The sequence below is a fragment of the Callionymus lyra genome, chromosome 18, assembly GCF_982586985.1.
Source record: "Callionymus lyra chromosome 18, fCalLyr1.hap1.1, whole genome shotgun sequence".
NCBI lineage: Eukaryota > Metazoa > Chordata > Actinopteri > Syngnathiformes > Callionymidae > Callionymus > Callionymus lyra.
The window spans coordinates 13,254,072-13,275,885 of record NC_141835.1 but is presented as its reverse complement, the minus strand read 5'-3'; the positions used below and the strand labels follow the sequence as shown (position 1 = coordinate 13,275,885).

The 21,814-nt window shown below is 39.0% G+C and overlaps 1 protein-coding gene across 3 annotated transcripts in view; it reads right to left on the bottom strand.

Annotated features, from left to right (window-relative positions):
• LOC148060554 (DNA (cytosine-5)-methyltransferase 3A-like) overlaps positions 1-18,924 on the bottom strand; it is a 43,411-nt gene extending 24,487 nt beyond the window's left edge. For 2 of the 3 annotated variants that reach the window (XM_087780259.1, XM_087780260.1), the window contains exons 1-6: positions 18,780-18,924; positions 17,869-18,048; positions 15,020-15,100; positions 11,002-11,320; positions 4,879-4,925; positions 3,599-3,745 (exon numbers count right to left, since the gene is read on the bottom strand). In XM_087780259.1, the coding sequence (XP_087636385.1) occupies positions 3,599-3,745; positions 4,879-4,925; positions 11,002-11,320; positions 15,020-15,100; positions 17,869-17,946 (672 nt within the window). In that variant the 5' untranslated portion in view covers positions 17,947-18,048; positions 18,780-18,924. The remainder of the gene's footprint in view (positions 1-3,598; positions 3,746-4,878; positions 4,926-11,001; positions 11,321-15,019; positions 15,101-17,868; positions 18,049-18,779) is intronic. The other variant, XM_087780261.1, reaches the window with a different exon arrangement.
• Between the last annotated feature and the right edge of the window lie 2,890 nt (positions 18,925-21,814).

The following is a 21,814-nucleotide window of genomic DNA, read 5'->3' as shown; positions in this document are numbered from 1 at the left end:
AGATGAATAAAGTACCAAAAAACATATAATCACAAGCTAGCAAAGTTGCTAACTTCCTGGAGTACACATCTTTGAAACAACTATATTAAATAAATCAGATGAATAAAGTACCAAAAAACATATAATCACAAGCTAGCAAAGTTGCTAACTTCCTGGAATACACACCTTTAACCAACTATATTAAATAAAGTAGATAAATAAAGTACCAAAAAACACACAATCAAAAACTAGCAAAGTTGCTAACTTCCTGGAGTACACATCTTTGAAACAACTATATTAAATAAATCAGATGAATAAAGTAACAACACACATACAATCAAAAGCTAGCAAAGTTGCTAACTTCCTGGAATACACACCTTTGAGACAACTATATTAAATAAAGTAGATAAATAAACTACCAAAAAACACACAATCACAAGCTAGCAAAGTTGCTAACTTCCTGGAGTACACACCTTTGAAACAACTATATTAAAAAAAAGTGGAAATTAACAAAGATAAAATTCATAATACTACAGAAATATAATCACTTTCAAGTTTCCGATTTTGAATAATGTCATGAACAAACGAAAAAAAAAAGTGACTAAAATGAGTAAATAAGTATGTGCAAATGAAAATGCAAACTTTCTAAAATACACATACTTCAAAATAAGCAACTTTAAACTTTTAAAGTAGAAAGTAGTAGTATACATGTAATTGAAGATTCATTTAAAATCAGTAGCTTGTTAAAAGTGTGTAAAAACCAAAACATACACAAGTATGACTTTTCATGAAAACTTCTATTAAATACATTAAAAGGTTCAATTCAAGGATTTAAAACAAACTTTTTTTTTCTCCTCAAGATCAACTTTTAAAGAGACCATTTCCCTTTAAGCGGCTCGGAGCAGATGGCCCGACAACAACTCTCGTGGAAATACCTGAAGTCAGCAGATTTTGGGAGCGGGATTACCAGGCATGCTAGCGATCCCCCTCCGAACAAACAAACAATGCACGTACCCATATATACGCCCGTGCGCGACCCTCATAATCCAGTGTGAGGCTTTTTTTTCTTCAGCCCCCTTTCTCGAGGTAGAGGAGATCGCTTTAAAAAAAGGGAAAGCATGAACATTTCTTTGTCTGGGAATTCAGGGTCAGGTGATTCCCAACAGGAACTCTGGTTGGCTGGAGAGGACTTTGCAAAATGTGGGCAGCGAGCCAAGAGGCTGTCTTGCAAGCAAGGCTGAAAATTTCGCTGCGAATCTCATCTTCACTCTCATATCCATAGAGTCAGTTCTGGTCGGGGGGGGGGAGGGGTCCGGCAGGAAGAATAGGGGTCGGATACAGAAGAGGGTTCACTGGGAGAAAGTGCGAGAAAGAGTTGTGTTTGGGTTTTTTTCTGGCGGCCGAGAAACTGAACCGAGATGCTTTTTAAGCTCCGTGGAGAAACGCTTTAATGACTCCCTAAATCACTGCACGGCCAAATTAGATCAAAGCCGGCTACGCAACCCGTCAGAGGAGAAGAGGGAAAACAGACCCGGCTACAATTTGCATTTCACGAATCCCTCTAAATCTCAGCCTTGTTGAGACGTTATCTCGCCTCATATTTCACTGCGTCCTGCTAATTTGGCACCGCTTGTTTCCTGTAGACACGTTTATGGCCCCTGAGAAAGCGAGGGAGGAGGAGGATAAAGTCAAGATCTTGATGCGAGGGCTGAGAGAAAAATATCAATGATATTTACCACAACGGTTTCTTCTTTATGATACTGTATAAGTATTCAACAGTATCGATTTTGTATCGCTTCAACAAAAGTATTAAAACACCAAGTGGTTTGTTTTCTGGTTTAAATCGCATTTTTAATTTTTACTATGCATTTTTATTTGCATTTATACATCTGGCCTCTAGATGGCAGCTTTCATTACGTTGTCCGCGGCTAAATGAAAATAGAAAACCTACGAGATCCTGGCGATGACTGAGGACGAGAGGGTACAGTGGACCCCAGCTGTTTTCAAAGCTAATGTTTGGATATATTTTTGTTTAAAAAAAAAAACGAGGGCAGTTATGTATAAGTAGTATTGTGTAGTATAGTAATATTATCAGTAGAATAAGTGGTATTAGAAACATTAGAATAATAATTAGAATAAGTAGTATTATAAGCAGCAGAATAAGTAGTATTATTAGCAGTAGAATGAGCAGTATTAGAAGCAGTAGAATAAGTAGTATTATAAGCAGTAGAATAAGTAGTATTATAAGCAGTAGAATGAATAGTATTATAAGCAGTAGAATAAGTAGTATTATACGCAGTAGAATAAGTAGTATTATAAGCAGTAGAATAAGTACTATTATAAGCAGTAGAATGAATAGTATTATAAGCAGTAGAATAAGTAGTATTATAAGCAGTAGAATAAGTACTATTATAAGCAGTAGAATGAATAGTATTATAAGCAGTATAATAAGTAGTATTATAAGCAGTATAATAGGTAGTATTATAAGCAGTAGAATAATAATTAGAATAAGTAGAAGTAGTAGTAGTAGTAGTAGTAGTATTGGTGGCAGTAGTAGTAGTAGGAATGGTAGTAGTAGTAGTAGTGCCAGTAGTAGTAGTAGTAGTAGTAGTGGTAGTAGTAGTGGCCGTAGTAGTAGTAGTAGTAGTAGAATAGTAGTAGTGGCAGTAGTAGTAGTAGTAGCAGTAGACTAGTAGTAGTAGTAGTAGTAGTAGTAGTAGTAGTAGTACTAGTAGTAGTAGTAGTAGTAGTAATAGTAGTAGTAGTAGTGGCAGTAGTAGTAGTAGTAGTAGTAGTAGTAGTAGTAGTGGCAGTAGTAGTAGTAGTAGTAGTAGTGGCAGTAGTAGTAGTAGTAGTAGTAGTAGTAGTAGTGGCAGTAGTAGTAGTAGCAGTAGTAGTAGTAGTAGTAGTAGTGGCAGTAGTAGTAGTAGTAGTAGTAGTAGTAGTGACAGTAGTAGAAATAATGGTATTCAAATAAGTAGTAGGATGGAACATCTTGTTGAAGGTTATAAAGATGAAGAAAATGATGATGTTGAAGATGAAGATGATGATGTTGATAATGATGAAGATGAGACGATGGACGTCAACAATGAGAGTAACTTGTTTGGTGAAGGAGAACCAACACAGAGGTTCAGCCACACATTCAGCCTCGATGAATAGACAAAGTCATTCTTCTTGTTACGAAGACTTTGATTGGACGACGAAGACATTTCAACACTCCTCGCCTAATAAGTGGAAAAGATGTTTCCCTCTATAAAGTTGATTCTATTGATAGCTGCATCAGCAGGCGACTGGACCGGTCCACGAACCCACATCAAGGGCTCTTATCTACAAAGAACGCTCATGTGACACGAAATCTCTCAAATAAACGACAGAAATAAAAAGGTCAAAGCTAAAATAAAGTGTTGGATTATTATTCTTGTGAAGCCGCCGGAACAGTAGCGAGCGCCACCAGCAGCTGCCGAAATAAATGGTACCTTCATGAGATATCACATGACCTATCAAATACACTTGGCCCGTCGAGATCAAGTGCGCCCCCACACAAGAACCCTGACAGCTGTAGTAATCGCCTGCCTCTCGCCCTGTCGTCTATCATCGAAGCAGAGCCGCTGGTACTCACCTCCATCTTCCACTTGGACAGCCACTCCTCCCTGGTCCGCTTGCTAATGTAATAAGGGTCACCAGCCTGGAAGGTTATTCTGGGCATGGGCCTCTGACGGAGGCTGATCTCCCAACCAACTCCCCCTCGTTGTCTCCCTCGACCACCCTGTTCAGGGCGTTAAGAGAAAGAGTTAGCTTGCTAGCTTTCTTTTGACACTTTCGACACATCGCCTTCGAATACGTTGTTTGTGGCTACGCCCCCCCCTCAAGTGTATTTGAAATTTCAATCCATATAAAAATCAGGTACCATTTATTTCGCTTCAAGGTAGCAACGAAATGTTAGTGGTATTTAAATAAAAATGTTTTGTTTTTAATCGTTCTGAGACGTCGTAGCAATGCGATGAAAGACAAAAACAGATGAGTGTTTGAAAGTGGTCGCTCTTTTATTGAGGGGGTTGGGGGGGTACGTTTTTTACAAGTAGTGACCATTACATTTTTCACTTGTTTAATTTACCACCATTTATTTAAACTTTAAACTCAACCATCTCTCTACGATGTACCACAAAAGTGATACCACCCCTGAAATTTCTGCAGATATTTAAAGTATATCTTTTCACTGGCAAAACGACACTTTGACACAATGGAAAGTAGTCAGTGTAAAGTTTAAATAACAGTGTAAATTTTACTGTTTCCTCAAAATAACTCGATATACAGCCGTTAATGTCCACAAAAGTGAGTACACCCCCACAAAATACGGACACTTCAGGGAACTTCCACTAAGGGGTTTCGCTATTAATGGCTACATTTTGAGTTTTTTTGAGGGTAAAAATAAATGTACAATGTTATATAAGCAACACACAGACTACTTTCCATTGTGTCACAGTGTTATTTCTTCAGTGTTGTACTATGAAAAGATATACTTTAAATATCTGCAGAAATGTGAGAGGTATACTCACCTTTATGATACACTGTAAAAGAAACAAATCTTAATAAAGGTGACGTGAAAAGTTTGCGTACTGCTTTGCCGCCCAGCCAACCAATCGAAGCTGCCAGTCACTTTTTACATCGCAACATATCATTTAAATACACTACTGTAGCAGCGAGCTAGCCGTCACTAAATAGAGCAGTTGGCAGAAAGGCATCATGGGAGATCACTGTTTAAATGGCACCCTACGTAAGGTGGGTGTTTTTATTTGGTGCCTCCCACTGCGTTGAAGTTTATTGACTGTTTGAAATGAAGGTGAAGCGAGATATGGCGAGCGATCCACGATATACACTCGGGCACGACAACAACCTTACCTCGGTCTTGGCGGCGTCACGCCTGTCCTCCTCCTTGTGCTCCACATCTGAAGAGAGGACGACAACACAACATCTGTGTGACACACACTTCCTCAAAAGACTCGATCGATTCAATCCTTGAAGAACGAAAAACGAAGACGTTTGATCGCAGCGGGTCGTTTTCGCCCGACGACATGATGCGAGCCAGACGACGCGCCGTGGCAGCGTTGACGCGTGTGGAGGCGAGCCAGGTTTATGTTGGCACGCCGCACACGCTTTACCTTACATCGCCCTTCGTAAGCGATGCAGCTGGTGAACGTTAGCGCCTGTGACGCTGAGGAAGAACATACCGGCTCAATCTGGAGCTGCTCTCCATCTTCGCCACGACCTCGACAGGAACACCAAATCTACAAGTACGCTAACTGACTACTTCTATGATACTCCAGTTTACTTATACTCATTCATAGATTCATAACATAGCTATGGTGCTGATGTTTACCCCAAAAAAACAAGTTTTAAATGTATTTTAATCGACAATTTTAATTACTTTTCTGTAATTTTGCAGTCCTACTTGGACCTAACATATTAATTTAAAAGAATATATCATTATTTTATCAAGACAATACCTGTAAGTAAGTAAGTAAACAAGTTTTCTTTTGACACTTTAACGCCTCGGTACGTTGTTAGTGGCTACGCCCCCTCAAGTGTAATTGAAATTTCAATCTATAAACAATCAGGCACAGTTTATTTCGCTTCAAGCTAGCAACGAAATGTTAGTGTTCTTTAAATAAAAATGTTGTTTTTAATCGTTCTGAGACGTCGTAGCAATGCCGTCGTCGCTCGTTTATTGAGGGGTAATATTTGAAGAGCGCTTGATAGTAAACTATCACTTGTTTTCTGAAAATAAGTCAATTTTTTCCAATATGAAGTTCATTTGTAGTGGAGAACACTTCACGATAAAAGTTAAAATGTCCAGCTTAGCTAGTTGCTAACAATGCTAGCTAGCTGCAGTCGAGTTGGGGGAAATATATTTTGCAGGCGAAATGTTTCTTACTTATTATGAAAGTCGGAAAAAGTGGTTTGTGTGGACATTAGTTAATACTAATGGTTTGTGTATCCCTTTAAAAAAAGCTCATTTGTTTTCCAAAACTAACAAAACGTATTTATTTACCACAATTATCCTGATTTATCAATTTACCGGAAAGCAATTTGTGTAGGTCAAAGAATGTGTAATTGTGCACAGATGGCTTCAGTGAATATTTGTATTAAATATTGTTAATTTCTTAATTAAAATAAATCACAATAAAAGGTCTGGAGACGTGTAACAGATGCTCTTAACTCAGGACATTCAGAATGATATTTATTATGTTTTGCTTTGAAACTGGAAGTTGTAACTTTTTACGAGGGTTATAAATTCATACCTTTTACAGATCCAGATGTTGAGAAAAAAAACACGTTTATCTAACTCATAAATGACCACAGCCAGCATAGTGCCTCGTAAAATCACAACTACAGCTGATAAAAAAGGTAGTAAAATGTGCTACTATTTAATGGAGGCTAAGTGGTTAGCAATTTTGATAAGACGACGGTAAGGTTTGCCAAGTTGACTGGGGATGAGGGGATACAGTGACTCCAGCAGCTTTTAAAGCTAATGTTAGGGCATATTTTGGTAAAAACAAAGGAAAGCAGTTACAACTGAGGACGAGAGGATACAGTGGACTACAGCTGCTTTTAAAGCTAATGTTTGGACATATTTTGGTTTGAAAACAAATGAAAGCAGTTACAACTGAGGACGAGTGGATACAGTGAGTCCAGCAGCTTTTAAAGCTGATGTTTGTTCATATTTTGGTTTGAAAACAAATGAAAGCAGTTACAACTGAGGACGAGGGGATACAGTGGACTACAGCAGCTTTTAAAGCTGATGTTTGTGCATATTTTGGTTTTGAAAACAAGCAGTTACAACTGAGGACGAGGGGATACAGTGGACTACAGCTGCTTTTAAAGCTGATGTTTGGACATATTTTGGTTTGAAAACAAATGAAAGCAGTTACAACTGAGGACGAGTGAATACAGTGAGTCCAGCAGCTTTTAAAGCTAATGTTTGGGAATATTTTGGTTTGAAAACAAATGAAAGCAGTTACAACTGAGGACGAGAGGATACAGTGACTACAGCAGCTTTTAATGCTGATGTTTGGACATATTTTGGTTTGGAAAACTAATGAAAGCAGTTACGACTTCGTCAAGAGTCATGTTGTCTGTAAATTCTGCAACACCAGAGTCAAGTACTCGACAATACTACACATATATCCTTGTTGCTACAGTATCACGCTATATTTTATCATTGACCCTGTATCGTGATAAGAATCAGGTCAGGTTACGAGTCTGACTTACAATTTATTTAAACAAAGAATAGAAATCAGATCTTGTTTAAAGTCATACGTTTTACTTGTATACAAGTGAGAAAGAAGAATAACACAGAGTTTACATGTAAACTGTTTTTCTTCCTTGCACGTAAATAAGTGTGACTTTAAACAAAATCAAGTGTCTGTTCTTTGAGTTTCAGTATCATATCGCCGTATTCTCGCCAATACACACCCGTCAGCAAGAACGTTTAAAGAAAAGATACGCATTATAGTGTTTACGTCAACGATAGGAAACTAGGTGTAGCTGTCAGGGTCCAGGCTTTGACACTATCATAGCACTTCAGCAGCCGAGAGGCTCAAGTTTTAATGGCAGGTCTGCAGCACAACAAACACCGTGAGTGTCGGTGAAGTGCCTTGAAGACCCGTCCACACAATGGCGTGCCCTCTCAGACGGCCCTTCATGCTGGCTCCATCTGAACACACTCCCTCCCTCTGACCCGCTTCTTCCTGTGCGAGTCCTCTTTGGCAATAAGTGACCATGTAACAAATGGGTGACGCGGCGCAGATGGCCGAGGTCAGCGGGTTTGTGACGGGAGTCGTCTAATGATGCCCACAGAGAGGGAGGAGGACGGTGTGCCAGCTTGACCGTGGTCCAGTTCTCGTCCTGCTACACTGCACTTCCGCCCGGGACCAGATTGAAAACCTTCCCGTGTCCTTTGGATGGATGATAGAATCCTAGTTTAGAGGGTTATTGATCCACCACAGCGGAAGCACATTCCGTCGTGACTTGTTCGGCCGTGGAGATTAAGACCTCCCTGCTAGCATCGCTGATGGACTCGCCGGAGGTATAAATATATATAGATGACCTTCCATCCTCTCGTCCTCAGTCATGATATAATGTAGAATAACTTTTGTATTTGTGTGGCAATTAAACTTCCAAGATGGCAGCAGTCATTACGTCCTCCGCAGCTAAATGAACAACCAAATCCTGCGAGTTTCCTGCGATGACTGAGGACGAGAGGATACAGTTGTCTCCAACATCTTTTAAAGCTTATTTGTATAAATAATTATTTTAAATTGAGGTTTAACAGTATTTAAAGACCTCATGCACACATACAATTGTGTCAATATGTATTTAAAATAGATAGAAAATTTTAATTTAAGTGTTGCGAATTATACAAGTTATATATTTAGAATATACACATTTAATACGTACATAGAATTATCCCCGGACATATTTGTTTTTAAATCTCTTTTTTAACCCAATTTTGAATCATTAAAAACAAAATAAATGGCCTTGATACTGTACTGTATTTTTTTCAAAAATAAAAGCAACTTCATTTGTAAAACTCGTGATTTATGCACACCACGAATAATGTTCTTGCTATTTCGACAAAGACACTGTTTCTTTAAGTGAAATCACCGACATTACTCAAACACTTGCAGGAGCCATGGTCACAACCAGGATAGTTCCCACACATTTTGATACGATTATTTGCTGCTGAAATGCAATTTTTTTTAATCAAACCAAGGAGGTTTTTAAGATGCTAGTTTAGCTTGTTGTTAGCCATGTTAGCTGTAGCCATTCTAAGGTTGAATGCGTCACCTTTTAGTTTTAAAACATTACAATCTAAACTGTGTATATATCCAAGTACATAAAAATTTTTTTGTAGTACATAGCTAAGGATTTCTGAAAATAAATGTATTGATTACAGTTGCAATCAATATACAATATATAGATGTGCTACTGACATATACATAAAATAAAATAAATGAACAACTGTATCCTCTCGTTCTCAGTCATGGTAAGAATCTCGCAGGATTTCACCATTCCCTTAGAGGCGGAGGATGTAATGACTCCTGCCACTTATCGGAAGTTTAGTTGTAACAGAAATAAATGAACAACTGTATCCTCTCATCCTCAGTCATGGTAAGAATCTCGCGGGATTTTATCGTTCCTTTAGGGGCGGAGGACCTAATGACTCCTGCCCCCAAGGGATCAGAAGTTTAATTGAAAAAGAAATAAATGAACAACTGTATCCTCTCGTCCTCAGTCATGGTCAGAATCTCTGTATCCTGTAACTGTATCCTCTGTATAAAATACAACCTATTAAGAAAACTGGTTTGTAAAATGATCTTATAATTATCGTTTTTGTAGAGAGAAAATTAAGAATAAATCTCATTTATCTTTGTGAAATGACAGATGCTACATTGCTAAATTTAACATGTAAAAACACAGGTTTTTTTTACTACGTTTCCTCGTCGTGGCTCAACAAACCGTGTGTGTAAAGCACGAACTTTGGACTCAAACACAGATTAAGGTCGTGAAGCGCTTTTCTTTTTTTTTTACGAACAGAAAAGAAAACAAGGTTATCTACAGTTATTGTTGAGAATGAAGCAACGTTGGCAAGGACGTGGATGTAGGACGCCGAGAGCGGTCCGGGCAGAACGCCATCCACATGACAGGGACCCGCTCCAAACACGGGGCCGCCAGTGCCCGACAAAGAGGGACCAGGGGTCCCCGAAACGAGGGCGAGACGGAGGCCAAGTGAGTTTATTGCCCGCTGGATGGTTGGTTCAAAATCAAGGAAGATAAAGATCAGGAACATGGATTATTAGTGTCATCGGAAAGGAATTTGAGACTGATGAAGACACGTTTTGTTTTGGCCCCTAGTGTCGGTTGAGTTTCACACCCGTCCATACTAACCACTAGGGGGTGTAAGAAAATATCGATACTCTTTAATATTGCGATATATATTTTTTACGGCACCTTATTCAACAGCAATGGAGACATTTTTGTCTCTTTGGACTTGAATCATATTTGTTTTTATCACAATTATTTTATGGATTATATTTCAATAGTGGTAAATGAGAAAGGAACGATAAAATCCTGCAAGATTCTGACCATGACTGAGGACAAGAGGATACAGTTGTTCATTTATTTCCGTTACAATTAAATTTCCGGTCGCTTGGTGACAGGAGTCATTACGTCCTCTGCCTCTAAAGGAACGGTAAAATCCCCAGAGATTCTAACCATGACTGAGGACGAGAGGATACAGTTGTTCTTTTTTTTCTGTTAAAATTAAACTTTCGGTCGCTTGGTGGCAGCAGTCATTAGGTCCTCCGCGTCTAAAGGAATGATAAAATCTCCCGCGAGATTCTGACCACGACTGAGGACGAGAGGATACAGTAGTTAATTTATTTCTGTTACAATTAAACTTCCGATCGCTTGGTGTCAGGAGTCACTAAGTCCTCCGCGTCTGAAGGAACACTAAAATCCCGCGAGATTCTGACCATGACTAAGGAAAAGAGGATACATTAACTCCAGCAGTTTTTAAAGCTGATGTTTTGGTCATATTTTGGTTTCAAAAAAAGGGAAAGCAGTAACGACTTCTTCAAGAATCACGTGGTCTGTAAATTCTGCAAAACCAGAGTCAAGTACTCGACAATACTACACATATAAACTTGTTACTACAGTATCACTATATATTGTCAAATATCGTACCATTGCCACTGTATCGTGGTACATATCGCCCGAATACACAACCCTAGAAAAAAAAAACAGATTTGCGAATCAAGTAGAAGAAAAAAACTTCAAATAACTAATATTTTTTTAGGATTTAACCCAACAACCTTCTTCACTCTGCAGTAGAGTTACTAATCCGTCTCAGTATCACTTCCCTCTTCCTTCACGCTGACTTTCACTCGTCTTGTACGCGTCACTCACACTTCCCTTCAGCAGAGAGAAAAAAAAAAAGAAATGGCAGCCGTTCTAACTCACATTTCGTCGGCCGCTCCAGTTTCCTCCTCCCTCGCTTCTTGTACGGCGCCGTCATACACTCGTCATTGGACCTCTCCGGGTCCTCCCAGCGAGGCGGAGAACCGTCCTCCGATGAGCTCAGACTGTTGGCGCCGTCGTCGTCGGCTCTGCGGAAAGAAGGATGGATCCCGTTTTCCGCCTTCCTCTTGTCCTGGAAGCAGAGGATGGAGGTTCTGTCTCTGGGCCCGGCCAGATCCCCATTGTGGACCTGTGGCGAGGAGACTCTTCTCTCGCCGGTGAAAGGGTTGAAGCGTTCTTTGTACGAGTCGCGGCCTTCCACCTGCAGCAGAGAGGAAGGAAGGGGGGTCGGAAACTTAAAGGTTCTGGATGACATCACTCTACACACAAATATAGTTGGAACTGTATGGACTCGTTTCTGTCGGCGCTCCGGCTGAGACCGGTTTCTAGTCCGTCGTCACTTCTTTGTTTTTGTTTATTTTGTAGAAAAATGTTCCATCATCAGCATAACATTAAAGCCATGATCCAATAATAAACATGGACTAAGTTAACAAGCTTGTTTTTTAGAATTTTATCTTAACAATACAATATTTGGAAAGTTTTTGATGCACCATAAATAAAAGTGTTTGCTCTCTCGGTATATGTGGTTCAGTAAATATTTGTTAGTACATTAAAACAGAAAGAGGTTAGAATATATCAGTGATATATAGCATATACACCACAACCAAAAGTCTTGTAAACACAACATGTGTTTTTTTGTGTCAACATAGAATGAAGGAATATTTTTTTATTTTCTTGAATGAATTAATATGTTTTTTGTTTTTTTTCATTCTTCTTATTTTATTTTTAATTACACTTTATCTCCTTTTTATTTATAGATTTTTGTTTTTTGAATTAGTTTTTTTTTTCATTTCTTGAATTGTGTGGTCAACGGCAACTGCTGTTTTCTCAACAACAAATTAAAATAAATTAAAATTGGAATGAAGAATGAAATCCCACAAGATCTCGTGATAACTGAGGACGAGAGGATACAGTGACTCCGGCAGCTTTTAAAGCTGATGTTTGGACATATTTTGGTTTGAAATCAAATGAAAGCAGTTACAACTGAGGACGAGAGGATTCAGTGACTACAGCAGCTGTTAAAGCTGATGTTTGGACATATTTTGATTTGAAAACAAATGAAAGCAGTTACAACTGAGGACGAGAGGATACAGTGGACTCCAGCAGCTTTTAAAGCTAATGTTTAGGTTACAAAGAAATCCTGTGAGATCCCTGTGATGACTAAGGACGAGAGGATACAGTGAGTTCAGCAGCTTTTAAAGCTGATGTTTGGACATATTTTGATTTGAAAACAAATGAAAGCAGTTACAACTGAGGACGAGAGGATACAGTGGACTCCGGCAGCTTTTAAAGCTAATGTTTAGGTTACAAAGAAATCCTGTGAGATCCCTGTGATAACTGAGGATGAGAGGATACAGTAACTCCAGCAGCTTTTAAAGCTTATATTTTGACTTTTTTTTTGCTTTCAAAACAAATGAAAGCAGTTACAACTGAGGACGAGGGGATACAGAGGACTACAGCAGCTATTAAAGCTGATGTTTGGACATATTTATGATGAAAACAAATGAAAGCAGTTACAACTGAGGACGAGAGGATACAGTGGACTCCAGCAGCTTTTAAAGCTAATGTTTAGGTTACAAAGAAATCCTGTGAGATCCCTGTGATGACTGGGGACGAGAGGATACAGTGAGTTCAGCTGCTTTTAAAGCTGATGTTTGGACATATTTTGGTTTGAAAACAAATGAAAGCAGTTACGACTTCGTCAAGAGTCACGTGGTCTGTAAATTCTACAGTCAAGTACTCGACAATACTACAAATATATCTTTGTTCCTACAGTATCACAATATATGGTATCGTTGACCCTGGATCATATCAACACATTCTTGACAATACACACCACTAGTAAAGACACAGTGGAGTCCCGTATTAGCTTAAACTTTGTTGTTAAAAACACTTGAGTTTTCTCATGGTAAAAATGCTTAGTGCAGCTACATATTTTCAACTTAAATGGGTTTTTTTCAACAGATAAAAGCTTCTCCGAAACATAAACACGTCGCGCAGACACAGAACCACAAAAGCTGCTCCACAGAGAGTAAATCAGGTGCAACTTCCTGCAGTGGAGTGTTAGCACGACACTGAAACATCTCAAGAATGTCGGCGGCAGAACTTTGATATACACATGACAAACAAAACACCAGTTAAACAAACCATCCAAACCCTCCATCAACAGCAGCTACAATCACATCAAATCACAAGCAATGTTTTTCTTCCAATAAAAAAAAAAAAAAAAGCGCTTCCAGGCAATAACTTGAAACAGTGTTTCCATGACAGTCGCACTACTGGGTCACGGGAAAGTGGAGCACGTCTTCTGAGATCGCTGGAGGTTCTGAGAGCATTTTTCATCTCCAGACAATGAAGGTGGACACTTTTGAATTCAAAGCAGCCTCTCCAGAGATCCGCGCTTAAAAATAGCTGCTCGAAATCTATTTACATGAACCACTATTAATTATACGACGAGCTGTCTGCTCGCTTTTTCGACATTTATTATCCCTTTCCTCTCCTTTAGAAAGTGCTTTTACATCTTTTATTTCAAAATAATGGCAACTTATTGATGATGAAGGTCAACGTGAAGGTTTAATTTATAAGAATTGACAGTGGAAGTGAAGTTCTGATTGTGTTAACAGAACTCTAGATCGTTTCTCTGATGAAATCATGTGACCAAACTTTTCATCTCAGACAAAAGCTCGCATTCAGTCGAAGATTTGAAAGAAAATAATAAACCCACAGTTCAGATGAGAACGTGTGTGTGCATTTCTAACTCACGAGCAAACAGTGAACATGAAGCTGTGTGTTCTTACACACACACACACACACACAAGCACACACACATGTGAACTGTGGAAGAATTACGCAACAGTTCAGCGACCCAGTGAACTACATTTGGCCTCTGCCACGGGTCAAAGGTCAAACTCAACCCCCAGGGAGATAATTTAGAGACATGACAGTTCACACGTCTAAAGAGCCCTAAAGAGCCAGAAAAGGAACAATTCGTTTTAAAAATCTATTTGTAATGATTTTTCATTATTTTCCAAAATACAGTTAAAAGTTGTAAAGTGTTTATTAATTTAATGTCTTTATTTATTTATAACTCTAAAAGTTAAAAAAAATAAAAAGGTCCTGGCTTGACTATAAGATTGTGAAAAGCAAATAAATTGGAGTTTAAAATGAATATATTCTTGCTAAATTATGCATTATAGGTTTCAAAATGTCAAAACTACTTCTTTTTTTTATGTTGTTCAATCTTTATTCGCTTTTCTTTGAATAAAGTATCTTATTTGATCTTACATGTTACATTTTATTGCAATATACATTATTTATTCTCAACATTATAGAAAAAAAGCAACTTTATTTGACTTTATTAGTGTGAATTAATTAAAGTTGCACGTCTCTCAAAGGTCATACGAGGATAAAGGGAGGCAAAGAAGAGAACGCAGGTCAGGCGGAAGAACAAGTTTAATAGTTATGGAAGCCAATTTCAGAGCGGAGGAAGGTAAGTAAGTAAGTAAGTAAAGCTTATTTGTAAAGCGCCTTTCTAGACCAGGGTCACAAAGCAGCTACTTGCAGCCTGTGAAGAGTTTTAAGGAACGGGGAAATGTGAGTTCTTCTACGAGAGCAGCTCAGAGTTTTGTATGAACTGCAGGCGAGACAGATCCTTCTGGTTTAGACACCAAAATAAACTGTTACAATAGACTACACGAGAAGAAACAAACACATGGATGGTGAAGAAGAAGGAGAGGAAACGGCAGTCGGGAGTCAACCAATCAGGTGGATGAAGTTGATATTATTGTTATTTAATAATATATAAATCCCTCTTATTCTCAATGTCACACCCAAAATAAACCCTGATAAATGACGAATATACTTCAGAGAAAACATTGGGCAAGCTCGTGTGGATACTTACCGGAAACTGCTTTCTCTTCCGTCCCAGTTTGATCAGCTTGCCCTCGGTCCTCAGGTCCATGTCCTGTATCTGGCTCTCGGCCTGCGACACACAAACACATCCTCATTAGCATTCAGGCTCGACGGACGCCTCGGCGACGGGTACATGACATAGACGGAACCGACCCACGAGACACCAGCGCCTCTTCTTCTTTTTTTTAAAAAAGTCTTTGTTCGAGACGGATGACGAGTCCTTTTGACCCCGGTGAAGTGGACGGAGAGTTGACCTTCCGCAGACAATCGCCCCTTGTTGACATGGCAACAAAGACTGGGGGCCCCGGCGTCCTCCTCGCTCTGTCTCGCTGAATAAAACCCGGCGGCAACTGAAGAAGATCCTTGGATATCGACCGAAAACTAAATGAAAGCGAGTCTATTATTGGCCTCCGTGGAGGGCGTGTGAGGTGAGCGGATTATTAAATTCCTGCAGAAGTAAATAAGATCCCTTCAGGGACCAGTGGATCCCAGACGCTCCATTTACTACGTGATTCACTCGCATTTTTTTAAAAGAAAATGTCATTTCAGTTGTCGTAAATATCCTTTTCGCAGAGTGTCCTCAGCGTTTCCTCTTCTCCCCACTGAGGGATCAGAGGCTTTTAAAAAAAAACAAAAAACACTCAATTCAAAGCTTTTTATTAAACGCCATCCTTGCGGTGCAGCTGCGCTCCCGCTCGTAAATCAAGTCGCCCGTAAATTAACAACGTCCAGAACTCAATTTTGACGACCTCTCCGAGGAAAACCGCAGTTTTTTTTGAAAGCCCACTTAAATCAATTTTCGCCTCGGAAATGAACGTTTAAACATAAAAAAGTTGATTTATTTTTGCTCGTTTTTTTCCCCCTTTAATATCCCACAATGCTTATGGAAACTCCTATTCTCTTCCTGTCCTCGATTAACCCAACCACAACAACACGTTGACCAAAGCTTCCACCACAAGCTACAGATAATGATGAGTTCAAATCCTAATGAAAACACGTACCATAAGCTGGATTAACTCTTAAAACGCTGCATTCAGGAAAAAAATGTGATTTCAAGGCACAGGAGCGAAGATGAATTTTCAGCACCAGCGCTAAGAAGGTTAGGGAATTGTCACGGTTAATAACCCGGAGAGTTCTGAAGGTGCTGAAATAATTGTGTAAATTAACATTTGATTTGATTTTGGTTTGCGTTCTGAGGTATGGATTAAACATTTTTTAAGTCTTCACTCACTTTTTTTGCTCGTGACAATATTAACTTTATTGTTGTTGAGTGTGACTTGTTTATTTTACATCTTTAAGTCAAAAAATGGCTAATAATGTAAATAAAATGATATATTTTGATACATTTCACTGGAAAAATAAACAAAAAATGGCGAATAATATAAATAAAATGACATATTTTGATGCATTTCACTGGAAAAATAAACAAAAAGGTACTTATTTAAGAAAGAAAACAAGATAAACGGAGTAAATATATGATTTTTGGTTCACAGTTTCCATGATATAAAAGTATATCTGTTGCTCATAGATGACGCAAACATGACGCCTCGTACCATTTGTCATCGCCCGAGGTGAACCCCCGACAAAAAACGCCGTCGATATCCCCAGCCCCCCGTTTTTTTTATTTTTCCATCACAGTAGCCAGTTATTTAAGGCAACATCTGTTGCCAGGCAACCAGGGCAGAATAAATGGGGAAGGCAGTGGATGGAGGACAGAAATCACTCCCAGTCCTTCCCAGCTCAACCTGCAGCAGCCAACGCCCACGTCATCCGAGCACCATCACGGACGTCAGCGGGGTGATGGTGCGACGGACAGTCATGTGACGTGACCCCCCCACCCCCCTTAACCCTCCCTCTTAAAGGCTGATTTGTTCCTCAATAAATAAGATCTATCGGATTACAAATCAATAAATGTCGGTCGTGAGTGATGGATGAACTTGTACTGAGGCTTCATCGTAGAGAACCTACTTTTTAATGTGATGGATTGAAAAAAAATTATGTAATAATGTTTAAATAAAATGTGTTAATCGCTCAAAAATCTGTGAGTTTTGACTCGAAACAACGGCTTTTAGAAATAAACACTTTTAAACTAATAAAAAATATGGATATAAACCATGTTTTATTTTATCTTGACATTCGATCACATTTGCCTCGTCATCAACGCTTGCCCATGCTCTACTTGGCTGCTTCCTGTCCTTAGGGATTTTGGTGTGACAACAACAAAACAAACAATTTTAACCAATATCCGCCAAAAAAAAATTGTCAAATATTTCTAAAAATAAAAACAAAAGTTAAGCCTTTAAATCAATCAATAAACTACACATTTTTACTCTGAAATTTCCCTTCAAAGAATCTGTGTCAAGGTTGAGGATCAGCACCGCAGATTCTAATCTTTCTCAACAGGAGGAAACATGAGTTTCTATTGGCTTTTACTCGTCAAGCTACTGGAAGTAGCGAAGGAACCCATGACCAGACGGGGATTGCTGGATCTTAAAGGAAGGGTAGGTGATCTTGGGAAAACTTTTAATTTGAAAAGACTTCTTTCTTGAGACTGTCAGTGATTGATTTAATAAAATATATATATGTATTTAAGTTACATTCATCAGTATATTAGTCTGCGTAAGAGGCGGGACAAAGTTTGATTGACATACCTCCGTCCAATCATGTCAATGGATCAGTTAAGGAACGAGATGTTCCACAGGTGACTTTTTTTTGGTGTTAAAGCATTGAACTAGTTGGTTTCAAAATGGAATTCTTGGACCTTCTCACTCTGATTTCGTGAACGCTTAAATAGGCAAAACTACTAACACGACATGAAGTTTGGAAGCGTCCACTCACCGTCCTGTGTCCAGGTGAGTCGGTGAACTCCGGGCCCTTGAACGCAGCAGTGTTGGTGACAGCAGTGTTGGACGGCATGTTTGGATTAAGATCCCAGGATGATGATGATGATGGTGATGGTGAAATTTAAAAAATAATAATAATAATAATAATAATAATAAGGGATGATCCTTCTTCTTCCTGCAGAGACAAGAGGGAGAAACTCAGATGTAGCTTCTTTATCTGACAGTTTGATTGACATCCCGACATAGAAGTGAATCTTTGACACACGTGTTGCTAGAATCTTGAGTTTTGTGTCATAAAAAAAGAAGAAAAAAAAGCACCTCAGCTCAGATTGCTCTTTGTCTAGTGTAAGCAGCGTATAGGAAGAATTCCATAGGACACTGTGAAGCTGCTATAGGAACCTGCATCAAGACCACATGGTTTTAACTTTTAAATGTCCTCGTGGAACTTCGGGAGCAAGATCACGTGGATCGATCGTGGAAATGATCGGGAGTTTGATAAGTTTTTAATGGGATGACACGAGATCAAGGTGAAGCTCGGCTGCAGGTGATGTTTAAAGGAGGGATCAGAGAAGGTTTTGAATCCATACCATCCACGTGTTTAATGTTCTAGTCTCTGCAGAGTCACCCGCAGATTGTGGCTCTTTTTTTTTTTTCTCTACAGGCCTGTTCGCACAATTCAACGATATTACACGAGCAGGAACCGGGTTGTAAAGACGCCCGATTTTTTGCTCAAGGGCTGTGAATTCGGGTCAAGTTCACATTCGAAACATCTGCACCCCCCCAGAAAAAAAAAGAAAAAAAAAAAGAGGCAAAACCAGAATCGCCACCGAAGCGAGTTCCGCCTCAGAACCTTCCGCTCGCGGCTCCTCGGACTACAACGCTCGGAGAAAGTGTAGTGTTCGTTACCCGGTTGTCCCGAGTCCCCAGGCCTGACCCTCTCCTCTTTTTTTTTTTTGGTCTGGTGCTCCCGGAGCCTCCTTCCTCTTCTCTCTCCCCGTCCTCCGCCTCCCCTCAGCCGGTCAACTCTCCTCCAGATGCGCCGCTCACTGCAGGGGCCTGCGCTGCTGCCGCCGCGCGCCGCCGGGTCCTAAAGACCGACGGCGTGAACAAAATCATAGTTCAAGATAAACTTCATAAATAAACGAAATAAACGAGGAGAAAAAGCAGTGGAACGTCTGGAGATCATTCTTGGAATTTGATTCTTTAGATTTATTTCCTTAAAATACGGTTACAATTTAATCAAAATCCTCCCTCCACCCCTGTCTAATCCTGACTATTAAAAAAACGAGTTAAAATTCTTGAAATATTTCTTATTTATATCATTTAAATGTCAACTAATGTGAAACTCTCCTGACTCACTCACATGTTACAAATGTTAACTTCTTCTCCCAGATGCAGTAAGTTAAGCTTTGGAACGATCTTCCTCTCTCTTTGCGCTTGATGGATCTACTGACTCCTTCAAGAAACATCTTAAAACGTTTTTATTTGTTCAGGCTTTTCCTTGATTTTCTGGAACTCCTGTTGTGTTATCAATTTTATCTTGATCTTTAAAATATATACTTTATTGAATATTGTTTTGATTGTTAAAGCGCTTTGTGACCTTGGTCTGGAAAAGCGCTATATAAATAAAAATAACTTACTTACTTACTTACATCAGGACCAAGTTTTCAACTCATTACTTTATAAAGTTGCTCTGAAATCTGGGCGAACGAGAGGTTACGAGAGTCCACTATGACATAATAATGAGCTTCACTCCTCCTCCAGCCAGCTGTAACCATGCCCTGCTTTGTTTATACAACGAGTCCCTTGGAGGTGGAGACTTCCGGGATGGATGACGCGTGGTGACAAACCTCCATGTTTGACCAATCACAGCCGTGTGGGTGTGGTTATTGTCAACAAGATTTAATCTCCAGAAAGGGTTTTCAGTGGGTGAAGCTTAAGATCTTTTCTAATGTCAATATTTCAATGAAAATACAGTTTTGTACAAACACACACCGATGATACAATAGAGTCTAATACACACTTAAATCAACACACTAGTTGAACTTTAACCCGATATTTGACTTCAAAATTGGACGTATTTAATTTTAATGGGGGTCTCAGGCCCGTTTTCGCCCTCCTGAGAATAAACAAAAGCAGAAATTCTGTTAATTTTCCTTAAATTAATGGGACATATTTGTATTTTTTCATGGGGGTCTTCCGCCCCCCTAGTGCCCCCTTTCCCTTGATGTAAGTGAGTTTCCCTCCACCCTCAAACCTGCCCTGAGAGGACAGTATTCTACATGATCATTTCCTAGATATTTGGCTTCATCAAAATTGGAATTTTCATGGGGGTCTGCTGCCCCCCCTTTCCACCCCCTTACAATCAACAGGAGTGGCAAACATTTCTGCTTATCCCTCTTATCTGGTATGTAACACACTATTTTAATGTCATTAATACTAGACACATTTTGATTTTTATGGTGGAGGGAAGGGGGTCTTCTGCCCCCTTACCCTCGACCTGATATAGTTCTTCTCCGCCCTAAAACCTTCACTGAGTCAGTAGTCTACATACTAATTTTTAACTTTAAATTTTTAACAGACATGAAATAATATTTTATAAGGATATAGAAAATAATGATTAAAGTATATAACATAGTATTTATATTTAAGACAACTGAACTATTTTGTTGAAAAAAGTAATAATTGGGGTCCCATGCTAAGATGCTAAGCTAAGAATCAAAATCAAAAATCATTAAAGACTTAAAATAAGGATTTTGGCCGTTAAAATAACCAGAAGAACAATCAAAGTTCTTTCATTTCATCTACACGCTCAAGCATGAGCTCATTTATTGTATATTACTTTATTTGTATTTAATTTCCCAGCAGCAGGCATCACATTTTCAAGATAAATTAGCGTTTTGATCGCAGCAAAGAATCCAGACGTATATACACTGATGTGGTTGAATCAACTAATTGATAATTAATTACAGGTTAAATCCACAGAGGAACCTGAAGAGACTTCCCTTCTCTTTAACGTGCCGGCTTTATTGGCCCCCTGGTATCTGCGGGGCCGCAGCCAACATGTCATTAGAGCGGCCAGGAGTCGACTCGGAGGCCTGAGTCAGTGCAACATGTGCTCCTGGAGCTCCGGCTCTCATTATTCCACACTTTATATTGTCTCGTTGACACACTCGTAAAACTGCAGTTTCACCGCGAACTTGCAGGTGTGTGGTTCCCCGGAGAAAGTGTGTGTAAAACTTCCTCAGCGAGCGGTCAGCAGTATAAACGTGTCGTGGAGCGACTGGTTCAACCTCGACCTTCACTCTTCGACTCACCGGCGAGACGTCGTGTGTCTTTAAATCGAGAGTTTGATTGTGAAAAACCACTTCCTGCCAAACAAAACTACAACCTGCTCTCTTACGTACGAGACCGGAAATAGTAGTTTCGGCTAAAAACCTTTGTCAAGCTTAAGAAGAAATGGAAATACTAGAATAAAAAACCTTTTTACATCATTCTAGAGTTTAAAAAAAGATCCTAAAAGTATTTAAAAAAAACTAAACTAGATTATATAATAACAGTAAAGGTAGACAGACAGACAGACAGACAGACAGACAGACAGACAGACAGATAGATGTTTATTTAATAAAATATTATAATAGAGTAGAACACAACAAAATGGTTAAACTAAATAAATGTCCATAAAAGTGTGTTTTTAAAAGGGATTTGATTCACAAATGTTAAAAAACAAACAATTAAATAAACATGAAGAAGTTTCTTCCTGATATTTCTGCATAAAAAATAATAATACAAAAAAATTGTAGCTAAAAAATAAGTGTAATAAGTGACTTATATACATTTTGTAAGTCATAAATTTTGTATGTAATTCAGATACAGCTTTATAGAAAAATACATGTGACAAGGAATATTTAAACCTAAACTTGTTTAGGGCTCGTCCGTTT